The sequence below is a fragment of the Melospiza melodia genome, chromosome 1, assembly GCF_035770615.1.
Source record: "Melospiza melodia melodia isolate bMelMel2 chromosome 1, bMelMel2.pri, whole genome shotgun sequence".
In the NCBI taxonomy this organism is placed as follows: Eukaryota; Metazoa; Chordata; class Aves; order Passeriformes; family Passerellidae; genus Melospiza; species Melospiza melodia.
In genome coordinates, this window is record NC_086194.1 from 21,526,500 (window position 1) to 21,549,340 (window position 22,841).

The 22,841-nt window shown below is 41.1% G+C and overlaps 1 protein-coding gene across 5 annotated transcripts; it reads right to left on the reverse strand.

Annotated features, from left to right (window-relative positions):
• Positions 1 to 41: 41 nt before the first annotated feature.
• PTER (phosphotriesterase related) lies at positions 42 to 20,742 on the reverse strand. 5 transcript variants are annotated; one of them, XM_063150556.1, is made up of 6 exons: positions 20,200 to 20,337; positions 18,733 to 18,873; positions 9,638 to 10,110; positions 7,661 to 7,926; positions 4,108 to 4,248; positions 42 to 873 (listed from the first exon to the last, which is right to left on the reverse strand). In XM_063150556.1, exons 3-6 carry the CDS (start codon positions 10,067 to 10,069, stop codon positions 663 to 665), a joined length of 1,050 nt encoding a protein of 349 aa, XP_063006626.1. In that variant the 5' UTR covers positions 10,070 to 10,110; positions 18,733 to 18,873; positions 20,200 to 20,337; the 3' UTR covers positions 42 to 662. The 5 variants fall into 5 exon arrangements, with proteins under 5 accessions (XP_063006626.1, XP_063006633.1, XP_063006639.1 ...); XM_063150563.1 differs by having other exon boundaries at positions 18,733 to 18,837; positions 20,200 to 20,218; XM_063150569.1 differs by lacking the exons at positions 18,733 to 18,873; positions 20,200 to 20,337 and adding an exon at positions 20,668 to 20,742.
• Between the last annotated feature and the right edge of the window lie 2,099 nt (positions 20,743 to 22,841).

Below are 22,841 nucleotides of genomic sequence, written 5' to 3' on the forward strand. Positions count from 1 at the left end.
ATGCAATTAGAAAAAGACATCTGTAATAATACCGCACATACTTTAAGAGGTGATCAAAATGCTTTATTCAAAAATATATTTTTCAATGTATTTTCTACATTTTCACTTACAATTAAGTAAATTGTTAAACTAGAAAGAAACCTTATCTTTTTTTGATTTGAGATTCCTCTTGCCTTCTCTTGTCAATGGAAGCTAATTAGAACTTCCAGACCTTTCAATCAAGTATTACTCAAAGAATATGAGGATAATGAGAAGATTGACAGTATTACAAGGATTAAAATCAGCCCCTGAGGACAGGAAATTTAACTGAAAACCATAAATTCCTTCCAAGGCAATTTCCTTCCAGGTGACACATCTTCAGAAGTAGTTTGAAGGTAACATTCAGTAACAGTATTAGATTATGCTTTTGAAACAATTATTTTAAAATTTCAGTTGAAAAGATTCTGTAGGTAGGCTCATATTCAGTAAATCATTTATGAGCAAACTTTTAGAAGGGAGAAAATGTAGAGACAGTATAGAGTTTTAATATTCTAATTAAAAAGAAAAGTTACAATTAGTTTGTTTGCATTGAGTTTTTCAGAAATTTTTTTAAAATTACTGTTCTACTGAAATCTGAATTTTATTAACCTTCCTTATAAATCAGGCATATTTATTAATTGTTCCTACTTAAAAGTCAACCACCGCTTTGGATTTGCCAGGAGTATTTTATCAATTTTATCTTGGGATATGCCTCGAATTAGCATTTTAGGAACTATATTTTTTAGGATATGTGAATATCCATGACCTCCATATTTCATCAGCCTGTTCTTGGTGTGCAGATCATGAGCCATCAGAATTCTGTCTTCATAACCTTCTTCAATCAGCGTACGAATCCTGCAAAAAGTTGGAAGCATCCCTGTCAGTGAAAGTTCTCATGTAACAGCATTTCCATTTCTTACATTACTGTACTGCTGGACTGTAATATAACACAAAATACTTAGGTGCTCAGAGGATTTACTCCTTACATTACATGAAAATAAAATATATTTTTTATTGCATGAAAAATATCCCACCTCTGAAAACACACCACCACTTATATCGAAATGGAGAAGTAAAACTTTGCTTTTGGCACATGACTTTGCATTTCCAGACCTATTAATTCCACAGAGGAATTCAAGAACTTCAGCATCACCATGCATGGGACACAGGTTTTATATAAATGAGTAAATAATAATTTCCTAGATACATTCCTCCTCAGCAGGTTACTTTTTGCTGCTGTCACAAGGCTGGTCCCATTACATTTGCTAATGACCAGACTCTGTGTGTCACATCTTTAAAGAAGCCTGGCTCAATAACATAAATACTTTCAGATCTTTGGTTGAACCCCATTTAGCAAAGCAGGTTAATAAAAAGTTGAAGTTGCCAGTATCATACTCCATATAGACAGTTATCATCAAAACACACTGCAAAGATGTTCATTAAAGAAGACAAAGAAGCCTGGCATGGCACAGCACACACCAGGAAATAAGGGGCATTAATTAATAAGGCAGTGCAGCTAAACAGCCTTGGCAAAATGACAAGTCAGCTTGGAAAAAGAAGTAATCCTTCTGGTCACACTCTTGTAGCAGGACTGCTGCAAGTCCTTCTCTTCACATTTCATTCAAGTAGCCTTACTCCCTTGATCAGCTCATTTTTTAGCATTTGTGTTATGTGGATGTCTACACTCCTGTACTGCATGACTGTCAAGTTTCTCAGTAAGCTTCCATTTAGTTTGGCAGAGGATTACAGCACTGAAGTGGCAGGGACTGAGAAACCAGCCCTGGAAAGTGCTCATTCCTCAGGAAGGCCTCCAATTCCATCACTTGCCAGCTCTCTGAAATCCTAATCCTTACTTTCCTGACAATGCTGTGATCAGCAAGAAAACAAAAACTAGCCTTACAAGTACCCACACAGTATCTGAAAGCTCTTACTGACAGTTTTTATTACAGGTAGTTACAAGGAGATACATGTAGCAGCACCTAATCAGCATGGGCAGTGGAAAGAAGGCAAATAGGACAGAATTTGGTAAAATGTTATTGTTTTTCAAAAACCTACCATACATTGTGCCATACAGTGCACAACACTACATAAACCATAGTCTTACAACATCACAAGAATCTCCTCCAGCCTGAAATACAGAAAAATCACAAGCCAACCCAAAAGTAAAAGTAATGGCACTAGAGGGACTAAGTTTTTGCTGACCAAACATATTATTAGAATCACCTCCTTTAATATTGGACTCATTTCATGGGTTGGGGAGGCATATGATCCTCTCCATTCTGTATCCATTGCTCCTTTCTGCTCACTCCTTTATATTTAGTTACTACTTTCTGACTCCAAATTGCCCCAGAACAGAAGTCAGTGTTTTCCTTGCATTGGCAGCAGACTGCAGCCAAACTGCTGAAGAACACAGACAGCTAAAATGAGTTAAGTAAGTAGGTATGTTATGACTACAGAAGTTTGTGTTTTAAGCAAAAAAGATGTGAACAAGTATTTTCTATTCAGTATTTTCATTTAGAGGTCAATTTGGTTTCTACTTCTGTGGTGCTGTTTCACAAAACAAAACCCTAAAGAGATTGCCCCAGCCATCCTTAGTCCACCGATATAACACAAATACACACACTCACACTGTGCAATGAGAAGACAAACTCTTCATCTTTTCTTCCTTTGAACAGCCTGCTGCAAGAAATACTCAGACACTTGAGAGTTTCAGGAGAGATGAGGGTGGCTGAGCAAGCATCATGGATGGAATGAGAACTCTGCCACAGCTGAACATGCACTTGTTAACCAAGGCCTAGTCCAGTCCTCTCTAAATATTCCCCAGTGCTTCCAGAGGTGCTGACTTTCCATGGCACAGGAGAGGGCAGGAGGCACAGCAGAGGAAGCAGCTTTACTCATTCTAAGTGGGAAAACTGTGGATTCCTTGCAACAGTTTAAAATACTGAGTGCAAGACTGAGAGCATTGCTAAGAGAGAAACAATTTCTAGTGTGAAAAGCAGCAGCAAATGCTTGGGAGGGTGGAAGAGTAGCCACAGCACCTTCTTAGGAGAGAACAGTTTGAAAACAGATTAGTTTCAAGATTAATCTGACAATGAGGGGGAGGGAAACTATGTCTGAGATGTAAGGGAAAGCTCACAAAATCTTTCTCATCAAGGAGAGTGAAAGAACTGTTTGTGACTCTGGAAGGTAAAAAGACACAGGCAGGATGGCAACCCACCCCTCAGGCACCTGCCACTTCACTGCTCACACACACTGTGGACAAACAGCATGGCAGCATCACACCTCCAGATGGAGAGGAAGGAGTGAGGTGTCCATTCCCAGCTGATCCTACCTTCTCTCAGACAGTTTCTGTACAGAATGTATCTCCTTGGCAAAACGTGGTGTCAGCACAGCACAACAGATTGGCCGTGCAGCTGAGCTGAGACTGCAGGTGCTGATGAGAAGCAGGGAAGAGGTACCCTGCCAGTGGGACCAATATTTTCACATTGTGAGTGAGTGTGAGGAGAATGGGAGCTCTGAAGAGACAGGAATCACATCCTTCAAAACAGAGAAAGGGCAAAAGGACGGTGGGAGGAAAGGTGATAAAGTGCTTGAAAGAAAAAAGGCAGTTTTCCAGGATGGAAGCACAAATCCATCCAAAACAACCAGTGAGTTTTGCTGGGTTAGCAAACCAGTGAGGAGATAAAACAGGCTCAGATGATGTTTAGTAGCAGCACTAAGTTTCCAATACTATGTTTCAAACAGAAGTACTTAATCCTAATGTAAATGCAGTATTGTCAGCCTTTTCCTTTTTACAGACTGTATAAATTCGACCAGATCAGCATGGAATTAGGAAAGAGAATGAAGTTTAAAAAGCTCTTAATCTTCTTTTCAAGTAACTTCCTACAACACTGTGATTCTGCATCTTCCTCTCAGAAAGAAGAAATGATAGATGCTGCTCTGTGTGACAGCAGCAGGGGAAAATGGCATTATTTCAGCATGACAGAAGACAGTTTTGAACAACAAGCAGAATCACTCTGTGATGGTCTTAAAACAAGTATTTTTTTATCAATGGCCATGCTATAGCTAAAGCTGCATGGGAGCAGATACCTTGCAATTCTCTCATTGTCGCTGGGCATGTCAATATCTGGATGGAACTGGTAGTGAAGGAACTCTGTACCAAACAGGTCATACTCTAGGTAACATCCAAGCTTAGCAAATTCCAGAAGTTTCTTTTTATCAAATATGGTCCTGCAGAACACATGTAACACAGAGTCAGCACTGTAACAGGAATAAAACATCTTATGGTATGAGGACGGGTACTTTGTGATCTCCCACTTGCAAGGAAAAAACCAAATAATCTACAATATAATTCACCCATTTAAGAAACAGAACTCCTGTTAGACACATGCAATTTAAGATGATACACAGCATTGTCCTTCTTACATTCATTTGAGATTTCATGCATTAAAAAACCAAAACAAAACCAACTCTTTCCCCATGAAATAATGAAAGCCTCTCCAATAATCTTTAAATGGAAACAGAAGAGTTACTTACTTTTGATACCATTAACCCTCTCAACAGACAACCTAACAAGGAAGGACATTTAAGGAGGAGGTTAATTCATAGTGATATTAAAAAAAAAAAGACAATGGATTACTCACACAAGACAGATTTACTTTCCCAAAAGAGTTACAGGAGACAGCTTCACCCAGGACTTGTTTCATCCATCACACACCAGCAATATACAACTTTGTCTTTAGTTTCTATTCTGAACAGTGATGTTTCTAGATTGCCATTAGAACAGCAATCTATCATTGTTTGCTCTGGGATCTGGCCAGAACGCCTTAAGGAAACGCTCCCACCAAAATACATAATGGCACTGTGAGTATCTGGGACATGGGCTTTGCAACAGATTTGAAAAGTGAAGGAACAAAGCTTCTAGCACCTCTCACTCATTCGGAAAAGAACAGCAACAGAAATAAGAGTTCTCTGGAATATTTTGGGTTTTCTTTGAACCATTTTTACCAAGTGTATAAGCTGTTCAAAGAAAAACAAAAATACTCAAGTGATAAAATTTTATCTTTATAGCTGCCACACAATTTATTTTTTTGTTTAAGAAGAAACCACATTTCCACAAGAGCAGTAAAGTTAACCAAAAGGGCAGTAGTTTATGGGGGATTTTTTATTATTGCAGATACTGATGTCACAAAGCAGTTTTAACTTATAGAATGACATCACAGTCTGTTGCTATGGAAATGACTGATGTCATAATTTCAATATTATGACTTAACTACAGATCAAGTAGGAGGAACAGATGGGTTGAGAGAGAGAAAATCCATGTTCAAACAAGCCTGCCATCAGCAGGAGTGTAAGACTTGCCAACTGTAATTAATAAAAAATGTTATTTTAAAATAAATGTTACAGTTTACAGAGACTGAACATTTATCACCAAATGAATTTTCAAAGTGCAGAGCAAAAGAACAGATTATTTTAGATCCAGCCCAGCTCAGTTCACAGGGAGACAATCGCCAAGAGTCTTCAACCCTATGCAGGTGGCAAAAGCACCCAACAGTCTATTTCAAAATCATAGCTAGAGCAGTTTCTTTTAAAAACTATTGTTAGTATCATGCTTTTGGGTGTTCTATCCCAACGAAGAGCCAGAGAACTTCATGTCCTCAGCCACTGGGTCCCACAGTGAGCCACAAGGATACAGCAACAGCAGCCGTTCCCAGTTCAAATTGCTGATCTCTGAGCTGGAATTGGGTGTTTGGGAAACACTGCCCCTGAACAGCTCTGAGCTCATGGAAAAGGAGATGGGACATGGTGAAGCACCCTCTAATTTGGAACTCAGCCATAAATACCCTGGGGACAGACACCAAACTGTAATGTTGCCCCAAATTTGTAACAGCTGCTGTGAGACTTCTAACAGAAATTACTCAAGTGAGTTGAGTCAAGATGTGGATCTCCTTTATAACCTTAACCCCTAACAGATGACTAAAGAAGAGGCTCAATAGCTTTTGCTTCCAGCCTTTTAGTACACTGTAGTTCCACTATGTGGAACTGCTACCTTTTTTTAAGGTGCTAAATTGCAAGACATGGTAGCCAGCATTTTAATTTTACCATTTAATTGTAAATCCACTGGAAAACTACCATTCTGTCTATGTGAAATGCAGACATGAAATATGGAGCTATGTACAAATTTATCTCACATTTAAGGGACTGGGATGCTCCCACATGGATTTTTCTTACTGGAGGAGACTTAAAATGTTAAATGCACATTGCAAAGCCAAACTTCACAGTAGTTTATGTTACAGCAAGTGCCAACCTGAATGTGTGAAAGTAATGATAGAAAGAGATAAAAGGAAATGTCATATTGTGCATCAGTGGTTGTTATTGAAACTGCACCTCTGTTTTTCTACTTATATTGCTTGATTTTTATCAATTAATTATTTAATTCAACAATTTACAACAGTGTACAGGAGGCAAAAAGCCATAATTGTAAGTTTATGTTGTATCAAAATGGCTGTGTAAGTACTGATACCTGCAGCTTGCTCAGTCCTCTTTCATAAAAGATTTAAGTAACCAGTTTTTTTCTCAAAAAGGGGTTGAAAATACAGCTATAGATACTGTGCAACACAGGTAAATACAAAAAGGAAGTAATTTATAAATATTCAAATATAATTTCAGGGCATGAATTTTATGCTCCTAAAATCATCTAGTAGAACAAGGAGCTCTGTGTGAATAACAAACACCTGTAGCTCGATTTGCAAGCTCTTAGAGTCTGTAACCATGAAAAATTTGGAGCACAGTGCTGTTTCCTGTATTACATTCACACTGAGGGCAAACAATCCAATTGCTGAGAATCATATGACCACAAATAGTCTCCATTATTCAGCAACTGGCCAAACTAATCAATGCTTGGACATACTCCAACTCACCATGAGTAAGACAAGGTCATACAAAACTGATTTGGTAACAGAGGCTATATTTCAAAACTGGAGACAGAAAAGCATCCCAATTTCTCTCTGTGCCTCATGTGGAGCTCCTGGCTTTTGTTCTCGAGGAACCTAAAAGTTAACTATCTGGTCTATGCTATGGACTATCCAAAACCCAACTATTTTCTTTTCAAGCAGTACTTCCTCTCTCTGGTAGTAGAACCATATTAAAAATCTGCCTTTTGCTTTGATCCAGACTCCAGCCAAATTAAGGAAATCTCCATTAGCTTCTGTGAGATTTAGACAAGGCCACTAAGAGTGACCCAGCTTTCAAAAACACTGGAAGCCCAGCAACTTCCCACCCCATTTAGTGAGAGCTGCTCAATGTCCAATGCTTTGTAAATACAGAGATTTGTGCAGGGATACAAATTAATGAAATTCCCATTTTTAAAATGTGGCTACAGTTATTCCTAATCCCTCTGCCAGGTTTTCAAAGACAGCACTTAAAGCACCAAAATCTCTTATCAATGTGAATCTAAAACCTGATCCTGACTGTAATGCAGTCAAGGAGGAGGCAGGAGGCAGATTAAGCTCCATATAAGCATTTATTTCTGAGTCATTTAACTTGAGGGTAACACTCTATGTCACCTTTTCCCATTGTAGTTCTGCAAAACCCCAGTGAGTGTGGCAGTACCCCAGGAAGCCCAGCAGAATATTCTCCTTACCTGTCGAGGTGAGACATGACTGTCTTTGAAGCATCAGCCCCGGCCTCCTGCAGGATGCGGATGATGTGGAAAGGGGAGTCGCTGTTCCTGCCAGGATGGATGATAACAGGGCACCCAAGCTGGGCCTGAGCCTCTGCTGTGGCCTGAAGCACTCTGTGTTCACTGGGAGTCAAAGGCCACGAGCAACCTATTTCTCCCACCACACCACACTTGATATTAGTCCCATCTGCTCCTTTGAGTACCTCATCAACAATAATCTCTGTCAGCTAGAGAACAGGAAAATGAGATTTTTGGTTATTATTACTATTTGCATTAAATAGCATCAAATTTGGCCTATGGATGCTGGGCTAGTTATGCTCCCAAGGTCTTTCTGAACTTATCTAATTAACAGCTGGGAGTGTGAAAACACTGCAGTTAAAATCTGGTTTCTGTCAACTAATGTTATGCTACCCATTCACTAAGACCAAAATAAACACAGAAACAAATCAATTTAACAGTATCCAGTCACACATTTGTCCAGGTTTGCCAAGAAAGCTGGTCTACATGTAATTTGAACTCTGATTTAGGCAGACATTAAGTTTTCCTGAAAAAAGAAAGGTTAGTTCATTCCAAAACCTTTGCCTTGCACTCCTGAATTGGCTTCAGACACAATTCAATGTAATCTTTGCAAAACAAGATATCAGAGAATAAGGAAACCTTGTCATACATGTAGGGAAGAGAGAAACTCTGACAAGCATTCTGAAGAGACAAGTTTAAGGCAAAACCTGCTTATGGGAATGCCAATGTAAAACAACAGGAGATCTGCTGACTTCAGAACTACAAAACAAAGCTCATTTGACAAATTTAGAGGATCAAAATTAGCCTTCTTTAGAGTGCGCATAGACAAAACCCATCAGAATCTCTTAATAAAACTACTTTGCTATAAAAGCTTTAGTTTTTCTTTCCCAGAATAGGCCATATGTCTTAAGCATACATTCAGAACTGAGAGCACAACATGGCACTGATGATGGCCAAACTTCTTAATTACAGAGTAGAGGTTATCTGTGGGTCTCCATCAGTCCATCAAACACAGAAGGGAAACCTCTGCCTTGAGAAATCTGTTTGTGTCCATGCTATTTGTATCTATTTGTATTTCAATGAATGGAAGAACATTTAGGAAAAGCAGTACTCTTGTGTACAGTTTGGGCCAGCTTGGGTCCAGTTTTGTTGGCAGCACTGCTCAAGTTTTGATCATTGATTTTTAAAATTAATTAGACTCATTTGTAAACTGTGACAGATTTTTTAAAAAATTGTCAGCTCTATTCATACACATTCACAGACTCCTACCTTGGAGAGTTCCATTCCCTCTTCTCCTCATCACCACATTTTCTTATTAAAATATTAATATTTATTATTACGGGAACATCTGGGGACCTCAGCTATTATTAACACATTGTCTTAGTCACTATGCAAACATGCTGATGTAGACTATGCCCTGAAAAGCCTGGACAAATGATAGAGAAAAGAGCTATAACACACAGTCTGAGCAGAGCAGTGATTTACAATTATCTTATAAATACTGCAATTATTTATGCTTTTTATAAGAATGCTGGGTAAATTCAATGGAAAGCAATTAGCCATAAAAAGTGACAGAAGAGGTAGCAAGGATAAACTCCTTCCTTAAAAAATAGTAAAAACTCAAGATAGCTTGTGGTGTACCAAATGTCCACACATGAACCACCGTATTTTCCTTCTACTGTTGCATTAAAACAAATCCCTCAGAGAAAATGGAGCTTAAGAACTGGAAATTCTGACAGCCAAACCAAGGACATTAAAGTAGTGTTGCTCCAGATATCACACACAAGCAGTAATGCTGTTCCCATTTTCTATGCTGAGCACCTCTGTATTCCATCATTTTACTGGAACTTCTCTCCAACTTTGGCTTACCCAGGGGGTAATTCACAGGACAGAGGCACTGAAGCAATGTTCAAGACTTACCTGCTCCACTGTCATGGCCTGTGTTTGAGAAGAATGAGTGGAATCCACATAAAACCCAGCACCAGCAATAATATGAACTCCAGTTTCTTCAGCAAGTTTCTTCAAAGCATTCATATCCCGGCCAATCCCTGTAGTTGTGTTTTCCACAATCGTCCCACCACCTGCTGCTTTAAAATGCAGCAGCTCCTCCCTCACAGCATCTGTCTCCTGATACAAAAGAAGGTTTTCTTTATGGCTGTAGGGATTTTGCTTAATCCAAAACAAGTTCTTCATCTCAATGGGCCCATTAGACAAAGGCTCTTGGCCTGGAGCAGGTGGACAGAAGCAGCTGCTGTAGTTCATAGTCAAGTGTTCATGAGTCAATGTGTAGCCAAGACAGTCTGGCTCCACAGGGCCCAAGACAGTCTGCACTTTTCCACTCAAGGAAGGCATTTTTCTTTAACAAAGGGGAAAAAAACAGATCCAAAAGGAGTCTGGAAAAGAAGAAAGGAAACAAAAACACTTCAGAAAGAGCAGTGTTGTATCAGGAAATTTCTGAAATCCCTCCTCCCTCTAACACATGTACCTACACTCTGTGTGTGTTTGCTGGGATGTTTCCAAAAGCTGTTTGTGGAAGGGTGGTCAATATGAAAAACAAGGCATTTATTTTACCCAACTGTGCTTGGATCAGTACTCCAGCAACATAAACACACCACATTCCAGTACATGGAAATTGTCATCATTTATTGTGCTGCAGTCAGTATCACATTAAGATAAATGTTTCCTATTTAATAAAACCACTGTATGTTCATTTAGGATTTTTTGCTCTTCAGCAGCTGTCAAATTTTGTCAGCTTCAGCCACCAGATGAATACACTTGGCACCAAGGCTGAATATTCCTTACTGGTATGTTCAGTATATTTATCTCTGGCCTCTGAAACTCAGTATCCCTCTCACATGCCAAGGAAGCAGTCGGTGTTTGGGCACCTTGCCTGCCCCTCTCTCTGTGGAATGATGCATGGGTGGGGGTGATAATCTGCTCCTCTGGCTGCAGCAGGGGTGGGGGTGATAATCTGCTCCTCTGGCTGCAGCAGGGCTCAGGTTCTCCTACCAGCTGTGCTCTGGAGGTCTGGAACAGCCCAGCACCACTCCTCTAAGGCTGACAACAGCCACCAAAGATACAGCACAGTCCACAAACAGCGGTGGAGAACCCACAGTGCTTCAGTGGGCAAATATTTTTCCAGTTAAGAACAGACCTTAATCTAACAATTTACATGTGGCTCAGCATCTCAGGCATTTTTAAATTAATCTTTAATATCAATGAAAAATGTTACTTCTCAAAACTTCAAACAAGCAGTGACAAACACTGACAAACTACAGTCTGCAGTTGGTTCATGTCAAAGTCCCTGTGCCAATCTGGCCTAACTCACTGCAGGTTAAAATTAACTGCAGCTCTCCCCATTGGGATTTTAGGTTTTTGTTAGTTCATGTTAGATCTTCCAGATGCTAGTCACAAAGGCTTGAGGATATATAGTTAAAATCCCTAGTCAACCAAAATCATGAGTTATGAAACAAAATACATGTTTAATCATGTCCAGAGGAAAGGACTAACTAGAGCATGCATTATTGATTAAAGAGAGAGGTCTTTCCCATTTCTGCCTCCCTTTTAGTGAATAATGTCATAAACATGGGTTTGTTACTGGTAAAGCCCTCAGAGGACATTTTCCTTTTAACTGCTAAAGTTAATGTACCAGGATGACAGAAAAACTGAAATCTGAAGGGCACTGAACTCTACATATCAAAGGGCACAGGAACATCAAGATCTCTTTGGGGATACTTTGATCTCATGAGAAGCAGTCACTGTCAGAGCACCAATGCACAAAAGTGACCAGCCCCTGGAAAAGGCAGCTATTGCCTGCCCAGTGAAGTCTACAGTGCTGGTGCTCACTGTAATATGAAGAGTTGGCCATCCATAAAAAAGAGAAATGACTGACTGACTATGTTTACTTGCCTTGTGTAAATGCAGATTAAGAAGAACTGTTCTTTTAGGAATTTTGTTCCTGGACTAGCATGTTAACTTGTTTGAGAAGGTAGCAGAATAAATTACTCTCATAGAACAGACTGCTGGCTGATTAATAGGATGATTTATTTTTCCTCCAAACAGATTAAGAAGTGCATGATTTCAGAAAATATTATTCTTGAGCAAATAATTAAAAGCAAAATACCTGTCTTAGTCAGAAACTGCTCCTAGCTGCAATTCAATTAAACAGTCATTAATTCCATCCTTGAAGAAGGCTGGTGCTCTATATAGAGCAACCCACTATTTTGGAGAAAGTTCAATGATCTGAGTCATTCTTATATGCACAGCAAAGCAACTGACATAATTCTAAGCATTACCTTTGCTTTATTTTTTTGCCCCCCTCTTTTTTTAATGTTAAACATCTACACTATGGCATTCACTAAAACCCTGACAGCAAAGAGTGATAACTACCCTCAACATTAGGTTCACACTTCTCTTTCCCCATGTTCACTGACAATTTTCCAATCCATTTAGTAAGTTAGCAACCCAAACCTATATACAATTAAATACATAAGTATTTAATTTCTTTTGCTAAAGCTTGAAACAAATCAATTACCAGTTCCCATGCCAGGTTTTTATTGTAGCAGACACTAACTTGTTGATTTTTAAACTCTAGATTTCAGATTACAGCTCACATACAGAATTTACTGAACCTTTTGACTGAGGCCAAGGATTTTTATAAATATAAGAAGCATCACAAAAAATGGAAACTGACACAAACAGCATTTAAAGTAGGCCTAATTTTATCTTCATGAAAAATGTATTATTATTAATGCCTGTTCTTGTTAACTGACACAGTTTTAGAAACCCACCACTCCTAATAAAAGAACTATAAAAAATAAAGACAGGCAACAACCTGTGACTGGAATTATTTTTGAAACCACTGTTGTGATATCTTCCGTACTGTCATTCACATAAAGAGCCTGCCCTGGTTATGATACATTATGATATGATATGACATTATTATAGACATATGATACATTATTCCTAGTAAGATTCACTTGATGAAATCAGAATTACACCTTTTTAAAACAGATTTTAGGTGAAATAGCCTTTAAATGGAATCAGGATTCCTACTTGATTTAAGGAAGTATATGTTACTACAGGAATCCCTGTTTGTGTGAGTTACTCATGATTTGCATGCCATGTTTTACACAGAACTTTCTTTTGAAAAAGTTTCTTCTTTCATACACCAAGGACTGCATTCATATCACCTCATTTAGCCATTTAAATATGTATGGCTACTACAGAACAACCATCTGGAGATGGAAGGACATATCTATAGGCAATTCATCCAGCTTATTTTGAATGCCTATAATAGGACAGAAGTCACTTTCTCTAATGTCATCCTCCTTCCATGGACTAAGGAGCAAGCCAAGAAACAATCCAGAACAAGACAAATATATTTCAGATGGCTTTACAAAGGATATGTGAATTATATTTCCTTAATCTTAACCCAGTCTGAGGGGATGGGAAAATGTGTTGATTCCTATCACAGAAGATAAACAGGTAGGTTCATATCTGGCAATAACAGCTATTTTGCTTTCGAAAACCACTAATTTATGTGGTGGTATTGCCAAGGAGCTCCTGCACAGACCGAGACTTCTCAGCTCTGGGTGTTATATAAAGAGAGAGATAAATCATATTTCCTGGAAATTACAAATTCAGACTAAAAAAATAAGAAAATTGCTTTAAGGTGTAATCAAAATTTGTATTATTTCACAAAAGTCATGAAACACTACCTTATAATTTTTGTAATAAACTCTGGACAGATCTTTATAACCACCAACTGTATGGTGCATAAACTACAACTCTCACCATTAGCCAACTATCAAATGCTGGTGAAGTAAATATTTTTCCTAGAGGTATTGTTAAGAGAAAAGAGACTTGCTACTAAAAAGGTCATGGTGCTGCATTCCTGGCTCTGGTAAAAACTCCACTGAATTCAATAGATGTTTTGCCTGAATACTGATGACAAGATTTATGTTTCTGCTTTTCCCATCTGAAATGTGCACTTCAGTCATTGTGTCATTTTAATGGCCTTGTAATGGGAAGTCCCCCTAGGTTTGGATTAGTTGCTTCCTACAGTAATCTCATATTGCTGAACCATTATAATCACATAAACACAGTTTCCATATGCTAATTCTGCATTTGTTTTGATTCGGTAAGCACATTTTAATGGCATTAGCACAGATTCTCTGCAGACCGGCGTGAGAATCATTTCATTGTCGTTACATTACAATGTGAGATTAGAGCAACATTAAATCCAGATTGCTGTGACATAAAATTCACCAAAGAAAAGCAAAAAAAAATAAGTCTCAATGGGTATTAACTGTACCCAGAAAAAGTTAAACACAGCTGCCATTTAGAAACAAGGGCTGCCCTGGGTGCATCAAGAGCATTTTAAGTGGGTCTTTCCTTTATAACCACAGAGCCCTGGGAAATGTGATACAGCACAAGCTCACTATATATTTATAGATGGAGGAAATGTTTTGAGTATTCAGTTCTAGTTTGAGCAACCCCTACAGAACATGGAAAAGCCACTAATTAGAAATATGTGACACATCTGCAGGAAATTTCTATTAGTTAGTCTATGCTGTGTTATCTTACCGTTACATGTGTTATCTTACCGTACATGTAAACATTTTGCGGCAAGGGAAGAAGTTAGCAAGACAAAGGAAGAAGAGAGGCAGAGTGTAAGAGAACAAAGAGAACATGTAGACTACGTCAAGAAGAATATAAAAAAAACTGATTCTTCTCTTCCCTCATGTTTCTGCCAACATTGTAGAGATTTACAGAAAGGAAGGAATTCCATACTGCCCACACAGTTCTTCCTCTTCCCCACCAGACAAGCAAGCTTTCTAACCTCTCCAGATCTATTCCACCTTCTTCAAAAATATATTCACGAGTGCTAATTACAGTGCAAACACACCTGACACCCAGCACTCCCTCAGACATGGATTTCAGTAAGCACAGCTTTTTTGCTCATGCATGCTGTCAGGAAAGCACAGCTCCAGGGGCTGTGGAGCTGGGCCTGCCACGGCTGGGTGGCTGAGCGCAGCAGGAGGACAGGAGAGATGCAGACTTCAGGACATTTGCTCCAGGACAGATGCAGAGTCACCTGTCATTTAGTCCAGCAATTCCCCCTGCACCAGTCAGTGCAGAGGAGTCCAAGACCTATGACACTGTAGTCCTACACAGGCTCTCTCACACCATCACTAGTTCATGTTACATGAGATAACAACAACCTGGGCCTCTTCTGTAGAACTGGCAGGTATGCTGCTCTGAAAATGACATATTATTTTCATTAAAAGTCATAAATGTTCTTCCCTGTTTTCAGGGAATTGGTCAGAATGGCATTGGTCTTTTTCCTCTCCCAAAATGGAGCTATGAGAGTACCATGGTTTGCTGAACTTCAAGCTAACTCAAGGTTTTGTGTCCTAAGGAATGATGTCACACCGGACAAAGCCTTGAACAAAGCTCTTATGAGAGAGGAGGGGAACACTTGTGGTGCCTCTCTCCCACACAAACTCCTGCCTAGCCCCACAGGAGTATATGATATATGCTGCAGCTCCTCCCTTTGTGGGCCACCCTTCGTTTCCCACCTTTGGGTGGCTGTATCTTCATGCAGCATGCACACAAACCTCACCATTTTGGTTGTGTAAGCTCTTGACTGGGTAGAAATTGGCCAAGAGACTCAAAGCCTAGAGAATTCTTGGGAGAATTATTTAAAAAGCATCATCTACTCCACCTTGCCGCATTTTTTCATGAAACACGTTATTCTGGAAATACTGAGAATAGTGGGTTAATGTTGTAACCTTCAGTGACCTACCTCTGGTCTCCAGACCATTCAAAAACATATTTCCTTATGAAGTCAAGCCAAAAGAAATGCTAAATACTGCTTTTCACTATATTTTCTGTATATGGTTTGAGCAACCAAAAAACCTTTACATACAGAAGTGAGAAAGAATACTAAAAGTAAGACCTTATATAAGGTTACAGTATGTGCTATGAAAAAGAATTGGGAGAGCTTTAGACAAGCCTTATATAATCCAACTGTGATAAAGAGAAGTCCCACCAAAATATGCAGGTACACACACTCCACAGCAACTACACTGCTTGAGCAGCACTGTCAATGCTCTACAGTCTAAAAGCAGTCACTTAAATTTTAAGAGAAATGTAAACATTAGTACACACATGGGAAAGGCCAATATATTGCCACCCTGCCCTGAGAACCTCCAAAAAGCACACTCAGATAAGGAGCTGGGTAAGCGAGAAGCAAAGCTTTTAAATGTTCACCTGAAAGAGAAAACTCTTACAGTACCTTCCCTCTGTGGCTCAGCTCGTGGCAGACAGACCTTCCAGCTTTGCATGTTTTGAGGGTCATGCTCTGGCTCCAGCCAGGCTCTAAGCCAGGCACATCTAAATCAGATTGCTTCCTTACAGCTGAAGTGCCACACCAGGACAAGCGCAGCGGGGGGACAAACCCTGGGGATCAAAGTAAGCACACGTGCTTTGCCCCAAGAAGCAGAGTCCAAGTCACCTCAAATATGGAACTTTGCACAATTCTTTTCCAGTTTGGTTGAAGTTTAGCTGTTGTGACCAGAATAGTCAGACTTCCCTTTTACTTTATTTCTGTGCAGATAACAGTCTCAAAATCTAGGCTTCTCTGAGCAAAGTCACATTGAAGTTTCTCATCCTCAGAGAGATCTGAGACCAGCATACCCCTAAGTGTTTTTTCATTAACATCTCTTTAGAAGAACTTCAGGGGATTTTACATTTTGGGCAGCTTCCAAAATTACTCCTGATAAAAGGTCAGATAAAAATTCTCCTCCAGGGTCAAACATTACATTAATTATATTTTACATGCACACATAGTGTTTTTAAGCCAAAAATCAGAACTGAAGTCACATTATGCTATATGCAAATAGGGACTAAGTCTTGCATGTTGATACATACATTCATATTCTTAAGACTTAACAGACTCACATTTGCTTCTCGAGGGTTCTGGGGTACAAGCACATATTCTCTTTCTTTTGAGGACAACAAGAAGTAGGGAAAAAAGTCTCCTTTTCAGGAATGCATATCCAGCCTTCATTCCCTCTAAATCTCAAATCTGAAACAAGCATACATCTTAGCTCCACTCTTTGTTGTTATTCTCATTGACTTTCATTGGTTTTCTCTCTACTTGAGGCAACATACACATATTTTCACATGAGCTCAAACATTTCAGTAAGCATGCTGGGTGGAGCATTATCACTCACTTGTGCAGGCCTAGAGAGCCACACCAAACCCCTCCATGATCTTTAAATGCAGAAATGCACCACACAAATCTAAGCAATGGATGAGTGATATGCGTTACTATCTCTTTATCAAGACTGAACATTACAATCTAGAAATATTCAGATGAATAAACCCTAATGTCAGATTTGCCACAGACCACAGCAGTCACTGATCCACTCAGATCTGCAAAGCCATGCATGCTGGAAAAGAGCATGGTGATTTGGTTTAAGTCTCATTCAATATCACAGACTTCAGCAACTGGAAAAAGCAGGAAACCACCTTTTTTCCAGAAAACCACCTTCTTTACTAGGGAGTGATGAGTTTAGATGCAAAGAAATAAATTCAATGTCCCACTACTCCAAAGAACTGTATCACAAAATTTGCAACCGATCTCAAGACCTAATGGGAAAAAATACCCTGAGAAAAGCCTTTGGACTGTGACTGCTCTCTGTGACTGTGTCAGGAAATGGAAGCAGTATGTCCTTCTCAAGGTCCACTCTAAAGAAACCAGCCCACACAAGAAAAGTTAATGTGAGTCAAGGGAAAGCTCAAAGCTGATGGGTGTAGCTCAAGGAGTATCTTTTACCTCAGAAACTTTACAGTCTGCATGCTTTGTCAGTGGTCAGACTCAATGACCTCTTGCTTATACAACTCCTGCTTTTAAGTTCTTACCCCCATCTTGGTACCACAGTGGAATGCTAGGAACAACCAACACACAGAAGCTGACAAAATTGTCAGGTCTCCTACATATCCTTCTATTTCTTTTCCAGGTATTGCTGAATCTTCAGTCTTAACCAGAACGGGGTACAGAACCCTGCCACTGTTTTGTCTTTTTTTAATCACAGAATTTCTGAAAGAAGACACAAACTCAGTATTTTTGTCCTGGAAACTATTATCTGTTTTTCAAAAAATCCTGGCTACTCAGTCTAAAGTGAACAACAAAGAACAAAGTCCTGCAATAAAACCTATAGAACATCAGAGTTCAAGCATTAAAAATCAGTTGAAGATTTCCAGACCCATCTGAAAATGACCCATGTGCCAAAAGGTACACAAATCACAGCAAAAAAAGAGGCACACTCCTTTCACCTGATCCCTAACCCTCACTGTAGTGACTGTGGATAAAGCAAAGACAACTGTGGGATAAAACAATTCTCCTTTTACATTTTGAGGAAAGAGATGAGATCCCAAAAGAGCAGAAAAAGGGAGCAGTTCAGCAGGTAACACACCATTCTTTGATCCTACCTCCTCCACAGAAGTTACTTGAAGAAAAACCCTGTGGCTGTGGCTACACAACAGTGGGGTTTCAGAGTATCTTCGAGAAGAGTGATTCTACATTTCTGAGATCCAAGTAAAAAAATGTGATTTACTTAAAGCTGCCACCTAAAAGATGATGGTGGTGGTCTTTCTTCTTGCTTCCTTTTTATCTAAGTAGTTAAGCACTTGTGAAACATATACCAGCTATTGTTAGGATAAAATGCTTTTCTTGGATTATTAACAACATACATAGTACTGTCAGACCAAAGACATGACCACTGCTTAGAAAATTCGGAGGAAGCTTTTTAATCTGTGACCAGAAAAATGACATTGAAGCAGAAAAGCTACGCTACAGTGTTGAGAGGATGTAATTTCTCCTTAGAACTAGAGGGATGGGATACTCCCCTTCCCCTCCAATACAGCTGGCAATCCAATTTTCCAGAAATGCAGAAAATGTAAAAGAGTTCAAAACTGTTCTGAATCAAACCAGAGACTTGTACCTTAGGCTTCCACAGTCTAGATGGATCTCATACCAGACAGGTGGCCAGTCTGATACAAGCAGAAGCCTCACTGTTTTCATGAACCTTTAGAAGTCTTGGTTTCATCTGACAAAAAAATGAATTTGTTCAGTATTTCAAGTCCTGAAAGACAGGAAAAACATTTTAGATCTACATCAAGTGAAATAAGGAAAAAATTCACAGAATGTTCAGAGGCATAGTCCTTTAATAAACACAGAACTCACTGGTGCCATATGCTTCACTATATACTGATTTTTATGTGTGAGAAGCAAGCTGATGGCTCCTAACCACAGAGGGAAGCTGCGACACTTGTTCCTGCTGCACCATGCACTAATTCAGCAAGTTAGCACTGGTCACCTACATGAAATATAATTAAGCATTTGAATGCCATTGTTGCCACCTTTGATTATAACTATGAAAATTAATGTGATGATGGTGACAGGATGGCAAATATTATATCTGTTAAGTTCCAAAACATAAGGGGCATTCATAATAATAAATGACACTTATGTAGTCTTTCATAAAACAATCCCCAAGTACCTGACAAAATGATGCAAAACTACTTATTAGAAGCATTGCTTCACCCACCACTGAAACACAGCCCCCAGCAGAAAGAAGGCAACAACCTTTAAACATTGCAGAACATATTATGACAGAGGACGTTGAATAATGTATCCAGTGTAAAGCAGAAGGGAATTCCAGACAAGTCAAACAAAATTTCCCAGAAGCAAATGACCTCCAGCTATAAACTTGTTTCATTCAAGAACTGCCACAAGCCTCTAGCATACAGAGGATATCAACCTTAACAACAGACACCTAAAAGAAAAGAATTATGCTTACAGGTATCTTAGAGATCATGTATAAATTCCCTCAGAGTTCCTCACCAACAGGACCTGTATGGTTCAACTTACAACCAAACTAACCACAACACCAGACCCAATGCAGAGGGGGTGCCAAAACCCAAGGCCACTGCCCAGCAGAGGCTTTGCCGCCGTGCTGAAGCTCACTTGGCAGGGGGAGCTGAACCTCCCTTGCCCCGATTGAGCTGCCTTCCGCAGCTCCCCAGCCGCTGCCAGGGGAGCAGGAACCTGCTGCAACCGTGTCTTGGAACGGGCAGCGAGCCTCAGGCCGCCGAGACATGCATGGTGGAGTGTCGTGTCCCAACAGGGCACACAGGCAAGTCTGGAGCTTTGCTGCTGAGCCCTGACAAGCTTCAGCAGCTCTGGAAGCATCTCGCAGAGCGCTGCTGGCGCTTCCAGATGGAGAGGCAGCTGAAGGCAGGCTCTGAAGGTCCCCGTTTTGGATTGAGGCATTTGTTCCTTCACAGAGACACCCTCGGGAACTGTCGGGAGAGGAGTACTAGAGAGGACGTAGTTCCAATATTTAACTTGTTATGGCTGTACAAATATTAAATACCAGCACTAATAATAGCAGCGTAGCTGCACTCACACAGTGAAGCCGCCTAAGCTCGGGGCTCACTGTTGGTAACTATCATCTGGTGCTGTAAAACGCTTCTGCACGGAGGAGCTGCTCGTCCCCTCACACTCCACACGGGGAGCCCTGCCTGTCCCAGCGCCGCCGTCCCGGCCACCTCTGCCCTGGTCCCGCAGCCGCCCCTCGGCCGGGGCTGCACCGGCCGTGCCGGGCCCTGACCCGCGGCCGAGCCCGGCACAGCCCTGCGCTCCCCGCCCGCCCCAGCCCCGAGCACCGCCGGCCGCCTCCCGCTCTCCCGCCTCGGGCCTTGCCGGGCCGGCAGCGGAGCGACCGAAAGCCGCTCTCGCCCCTCAACTCGGGCGAAGTTTCCCGGCCCGGGCGCCTTGTCGGGCCGAGGGCATCAGGGGCGAGCCTGGCACGGCTGTGGGCCGCCGGAGGTGGCGGAGCGGCTCCGCTGGCGTTCCCCACACCCCGCTCGCTCACCCCGCGGCCCGAGCCCTCCGCCGGCAGCACCGCACCCCGCAGGGCCCCGGCAGGCAGCGAGCCGCGACCGCCCCGAGCGGGGCGGGACTTCCCGGGGACGGGAGCGAGTGGCGGAGCAGCCTGGGGGCGGCGGGGCCCGGGGAGCCCGGGGAGCCGGACGGGTGGGCGGGAGGACGGCCGGGAGCGGAGCGCTGCCCCTCTGCCTCCCTGCCGGGACCCGCCCGGCTCCCTGCCCGCTCCCCGGCCCCAGGAGTTCCCCCGTGAGTGAGGGGCAGCTGTGCTTTGTGTCATCCTTGGCTCCTGGTGCGAATGAGATTCGGTGGCTGTGAGCATCCTGCCTGTCCCTGTGTGTACCCCCTGTTACACAGGGAGGAGGCTGGAATCCACCGAGTCATTTTGGGGGAAGGGGGGCGTGGGAGTTCGCGCCGAGTGCTTGGGCTTGCAAGAGGCAATGTTTTCTAATCTACCCTTTAATGCAAATAGGATGGTTGGAGAGGCACTTCCAAGTATCTACACGCAGGATGACAGTGACTGATTCTGGAAGAAAATGTAGGTCCAGAGTATGAAATGAAAACACAGCTAACACCAAGTTAGAATAATGGAATCATTAAGGCTGCAAAAGAGTACCAAAATCATCGAGTCCGACCTTTGACTGAACACTGCGTCCTATGCCGCTTTCCCGGGCAGTTCATTCCAATGTTTTTTAACCCTTTCAATAAAGAATTTTTTTTAATGAAGAATTCACCTTCAGAATCCTTTACCTTTCCTTTTGAGGATCTCAGAAGTGTCTTATTTGCCTAAGGCTCACAGCATCCAGTATGGTACTATTCCATTTTATAGAAGGGTAAATATGCTGGCAACATGACTGGCAAAGGCACAGGGGACAGAACTTCTCTAGCGCTCATACACAGCCAAAACTGCAGCGAAGTCACCCAGTGCATTGTGGAGACATGCAACCTGAAGTCAGGAAGCTCTTCTGGGAGAAGTAGTTACTCTTTTCATTGCTATGTGTTGTACTTTCACTCTTCCTTGTTCCCATTCATAACGGGCTGGGGCCAGCACTGCAGCATGATGCCTGCAAATGGATTCTTGTGTGCCTGCCTTTAATATGGCCTGGGAGAGATGGATCCTAGCTTTTCCTCAGGTCCCAGATAATCCTGTGATGCAGAAAGTGAGTGGGCAAGACTGGGAATGAAAGGCAATGCATGCTGATGCATGGGCCGTTTATCATCTATCCTACAGTGAAGGACAAAAGTGGAAGTAGAGGATGAAAAATGAGGAGGGTGTTGAAGTAAACAACTTTAGAGAGGTAGGAGGTAAAAGAAATTTGTTCTTTTATGAAAGTGATGGAGAAATAAAGTTTTGGCTTAAAAAAAAAAAAAAAAGAAAAGGCATTTTGAGAATACTAGATCTGAGGGTTAGAATCCATGACTGCTGATATTGGTTGGGGGAGGACACAACCTTTGGGATCTCAACTAAGGGGAAATTACTGCCCAGTAAGGGAAAGTAAAGATGAAGACAGTGACACAAGTGAAATGCTTGGGATCTTTTGAATTAGAATCCACTCACCAGTAATATGCAGTAGTGGTTAATACATATAGATGGCAGCTAAGCTGCTGGGATGGCTCCAGTTGTCCACGTCACTTGTTTTTATTTGCTTCTCATATGAAGTCAAGTGAGTAGGGATCCTGCAAAGATTAAGTGGAGACATGAAGGCCTATCATTTATAATGGTTTGTATTTCAACATGTTCTTAATTTTGGGCAGCCAGTGCAGTAGAAATTATGTATGAGAAGTATGTTAAAAATAGTCATGCAATGCTTTATGGAACATCATTTGTCACTGGTCATATCCAACCTGTTTTGAAGATTTGTGATGAATTTTACATAAGGCCTGCACTTCTACATCTTTTGTGTTTTAAAATATACAAGCAGTATTAAAACTTGGGTAGGTACAAAGTAAAACCATATTCAATCTGCATTTTTACACATGCAGAATGAGCTTCTCTTTAAAGCAATCTTCACTATGTCCAAAGCAACGTAAGATACTATATTTTTAATTTTAACGTCCTTGACTTCAACCTGCTACAAAACAGAGGCTTGTAAACATGAAATAATGAGACTGCCTTGTTCAGACCAAATGCATAGTGAATAGTGAAAACAAGCCAACAGCTGG

Bases quoted from the DNA above. Each gene is read 5' to 3' on its own strand.
- PTER (XM_063150569.1), bottom strand. From the start codon at position 10,069: ATGCCTTCCTTGAGTGGAAAAGTGCAGACTGTCTTGGGCCCTGTGGAG. The intron at 7,927-9,637 runs GTAAGTCTTGAA...CCTGTTCTCTAG, and splicing joins AGGCCATGACAGTGGAGCAG to CTGACAGAGATTATTGTTGA. The intron at 874-4,107 runs GTATCTGCTCCC...AACTTTTTGCAG, and splicing joins GACAATGAGAGAATTGCAAG to GATTCGTACGCTGATTGAAG.